At 38.2% G+C, this 3575-nt stretch overlaps 1 protein-coding gene across 4 annotated transcripts; it reads right to left on the bottom strand.

The window, feature by feature from the left end:
• Positions 1-550: 550 nt before the first annotated feature.
• LOC105059585 (mannose-1-phosphate guanylyltransferase 1) lies at positions 551-3575 on the bottom strand. 4 transcript variants are annotated; one of them, XM_010942925.4, is made up of 5 exons: positions 3443-3575; positions 1958-2180; positions 1770-1832; positions 1458-1697; positions 551-1275 (listed from the first exon to the last, which is right to left on the bottom strand). In XM_010942925.4, exons 2-5 carry the CDS (start codon positions 2066-2068, stop codon positions 604-606), a joined length of 1086 nt encoding a protein of 361 aa, XP_010941227.1. In that variant the 5' UTR covers positions 2069-2180; positions 3443-3575; the 3' UTR covers positions 551-603. The 4 variants fall into 4 exon arrangements, with proteins under 4 accessions (XP_010941227.1, XP_010941228.1, XP_073106472.1 ...); XM_010942926.4 differs by having other exon boundaries at positions 1958-2164; positions 3443-3568; XM_073250371.1 differs by lacking the exon at positions 3443-3575 and adding an exon at positions 2774-2847.

The following is a 3575-nucleotide window of genomic DNA, read 5'->3' as shown; positions in this document are numbered from 1 at the left end:
TAGACCAGGATACAAAGATCACATTTAAAGCCATATCTAAGAAACACGGTAGGCTCCACATGAATCAAGAGCTTAATTTAGACCTAACCACCATTTTGTTGGTCCCGGCTAATATCTAACAGTTGGAACACTCCAAAATTTTAAAAGAAAAGGTAGAGCCACCAATTTTCTTGCCATGCAACAGTCTCACCAGGTCCTTACCATGCAATTCTCAAGTCAAACTACATTACTAATTGACAAAACGGAGAACAATAGAATAATTGAATTTTCCAGCAGGTAATTTACACTCTCCAACCATACATTATTATTTCACTCCGATAGAAGTTTCAAGCAAAAAAGTCATCATCCCCACAAAACATCTTTCGATAATGATAAGAGGTAAACAACAACTAGAACATAAAGATTTCCTTCTCATACAGCTTTGCCTACTCTTTGACAACTTAACACAGACATGTAGATTACAAGGCTTTAAATATAGATAGACCTTTTAAACATTATAAAAATTTCCTTGCATGCATGGAAATCTCTGTCATCAACATTAAAATAGATAGAGAAGGGAACTTAGAATCACTTTAATACTTTGGTTTGTGGATTGTGTTTGCTTTACATTACAATCTCGGGCTTCACAAAATGTGACCTGATCTCTTTGTGAGGCAGGACAACAACTCCATTAAGGAACACAGTCTCCCCGACGTGGACATCCTCTCCAAGCACTGCCATGCTGCTAACTTGAGCTGACTCCCCAACTGTTGAATGCCATCCAATGATGCTGCCCGACACATGAGCTGATCTCTTCACCTGCACCCCCTTCATCAGGGTGCATGATGACAGCCGCACCCCTGACTCGATCACACAATTGGGACCAATCACCACATCAGGTCCAATTAAGCACCCTTCACCAATCTTTGCACTCTCATCGATCAACACATTCCCAATGATGTTGTGCCCAATGGCAAGGTCCAATGATGATTTCCTTCTTAGATCGTCTAAATATAATCTAAGGCCTGCAAGGTAATCCTTGGGCTGCCCAACATCCATCCAGAATCCATCATAGATCATGGCATATAGGCGTCCTTCCTTGGCAATGGCAGGGAAAACTTGCTGCTCTAATGATGAGGGACTAAGTGGAATTCGATTGAGAACAGAGGTGTTCAATAGGTATATGCCTGCATTAATTTTGTTATCGACAAATACTGTTGGTTTCTCAACAAATTTCTTGACCCTTCCTGAATTGTCATCCAAAACTACAACTCCATATTTTGATGGTTCAGCCACCTAGACAAATTAAAGCATTTATATAAGCATGAGCATCCACTTCCTCACAATGGAAACATAAATCAGTGAGAGCATAAAGTTCATCAAGAATATTTGGGTATCGATCTCGCTTCCTTCTGTCTTTGATTGTCCTCACGTCATGAACCAATCTTGGAGAATTCAGGGTGAAAAATGAACTCTACCTTGGTTACCATGATTGATGCTTCACCTCCATGAGCATTATGAAAATCAAGCATCTCCTTTAATGGGTATTCACATGTGATATCACTGTTGAGCACGAAGAATGGCTTCTCAGCCTCCTGAAGCAATTTCTCCTTTGCAAGGGCCAAAGGGCCAGCAGTGCCCAAGGGTTCATTTTCTTGAGAGCAGGTGATCTTGATCCCAAGCCTTGATTCAAACTCTTCTAGAAATCTCAGCATGACCTGTGAAAGAGTAACTATGAAATTAATGAAACAAAATAAACTTGTACAAAGATAATAAAGTGTTTTGCTCACCTGTGGCTGATAATTGATGGCTAAGATAACTTCTGTTACTCCAATAGCTTTAAGGGCTTCAATCTGATCAATTGCATGTGGCAATTAAACTTCATAAATGAAAAGGTAGAAAAATGACAAATCAACGATGGCTTGAGAATGTAAAATATAATGTAATTCTAGAGAGCTTTAGTTTGGTTTCAACTTACCTGATGCAAAATCATTGGCTTGTTGGCAAAGTCTACAAGTGGCTTTGGCATGCTGAGTGTCAAGGGCCTCAGTTGAGTCCCAAAGCCACCTACAAGGATGAGTGCCTTCATGGTGATTTAGTTGCTGATGGTCCTTTATCTGGATTACTCCGTAATCAGAGTTTCCACTTCACAGCAGAAAAAGCTGGCTTAAAAAACTGTGGTGCTCTGTGAAACCAATTTTCTGTATCAAAGATACAACAGATGAAAAAACATTCTTAATACTTAATTGAGATACATATCCAGAATACTTACTTTAAAAATGCAAGAATTATTACTTTAAGTTTATGGATCCGTCAGCTAACTTTGCATTCTTAAACATTCATCAGATGTTGCAGCACATCACTAGTCTTAGCTAGGATGGCTCAGGTGTACCAAAAATAGAGACAACCCAAAAAGGATTTACATATTGCAGGTCATAAATTGTGTGGTTCTCTAAAGACATAATGGTCTGCCTATTCCCTATCATGACAAGGAAATGAAACCGTCACATTTAGAAATTCAAACATAGTACAACTTCTCAAAGTCCATGTGGTTTCCCATATTATTAAAGTAATTACTTTTTCTAAATACCAACAAATGGAATTAGATAACTCAAAGATAACAGAGTTCAGTTCAACAATTTCATGATTCCAAAGTCTGCCAGAGAAGGGTAGAACAGCAACTATTTGCAAATTCACACTCCACATAGTTCCAAGCATACCCTAATGATAGAGGAACCCCACCAAATTTAGAATAAAAAAGCGGACATCTAGATTCAGTCGCTTAGCAACTCACTCAAACAAGAGGCCATGCATTGGATGTGCACCCAAAATATTCCTTTCTCATGCTTCATCACCTTATTAGATCACCTGTGATTTTTAAATATACTAATAACACTTACATTAAGAAAAAAATTATATCTATAAACAAAAAGATTTTGCTTACATCAATTCCACCTCCCAACTCTAATATGCCATAAACTAGAGAACAAGGTGACAAACAAGTAAGGCAGGCAACTCAAAAGAATAAATAGAACATCATACTACAGTAGAAACTACATAGTATAACAAAACCAAGCTTATCATCCACTATACCACAAAAAAAAAAAAAAAATCTGATTCTAGTGGCACACTTTCCATCAAAAGAAACTAGAAAAAATCCATCAAAATCTTGTATTTAGCTTTCCAACCCTCCAAAAAAAAATCAAGAAAAAAAGAGAGAGCCAAAATAGATACTTTCCCGTCTAGTTTCCTGTTTCCTTTCAGCACGGTACTACCAACTGTTACATCCAAAGAACTCCCACACATATATACTGATCACAAACCAAGAACTAATAAAAAAGACATATTTCCTCTTTAAAACAATCAATCGAAAAACCTTAATTTTTTTTCCTATCCAAAACAATCCAAGAAGAAGCACAGGAATCGAACGCCAAACTGAGACCAATGCCCAACAATTCCTGACCTTAAAAGATCGAAGAAGGAAAAAGTGCGCCGATCATCTCAGTCGAAGCAGGAGAACCCCTACCCTAATTCCGAAAAGAAGAACTTCTGACCCTAGGGTTTGAAGAGAGAGCATTGTGGTGGGGGGGTGGGGG

Source organism: Elaeis guineensis, chromosome 16 (assembly GCF_000442705.2).
Source record: "Elaeis guineensis isolate ETL-2024a chromosome 16, EG11, whole genome shotgun sequence".
In the NCBI taxonomy this organism is placed as follows: domain Eukaryota; kingdom Viridiplantae; phylum Streptophyta; class Magnoliopsida; order Arecales; family Arecaceae; genus Elaeis; species Elaeis guineensis.
Note: the sequence above shows the minus strand (reverse complement) of the source record. Positions and strands in the feature narration are given on the sequence as shown.

What these genes read in the sequence shown, in the direction of transcription:
- LOC105059585 (XM_010942925.4), bottom strand. Translation starts at nt 2,068, where the DNA reads ATGAAGGCACTCATCCTTGTAGGTGGCTTTGGGACTCAACTGAGGCCC. An exon ending in AGCCAATGATTTTGCATCAG is followed by an intron (nt 1,833 to 1,957) that starts GTAAGTTGAAAC and finishes GCAATTGATCAG; the next exon opens with ATTGAAGCCCTTAAAGCTAT. An exon ending in CCATCAATTATCAGCCACAG is followed by an intron (nt 1,698 to 1,769) that starts GTGAGCAAAACA and finishes ACTCTTTCACAG; the next exon opens with GTCATGCTGAGATTTCTAGA.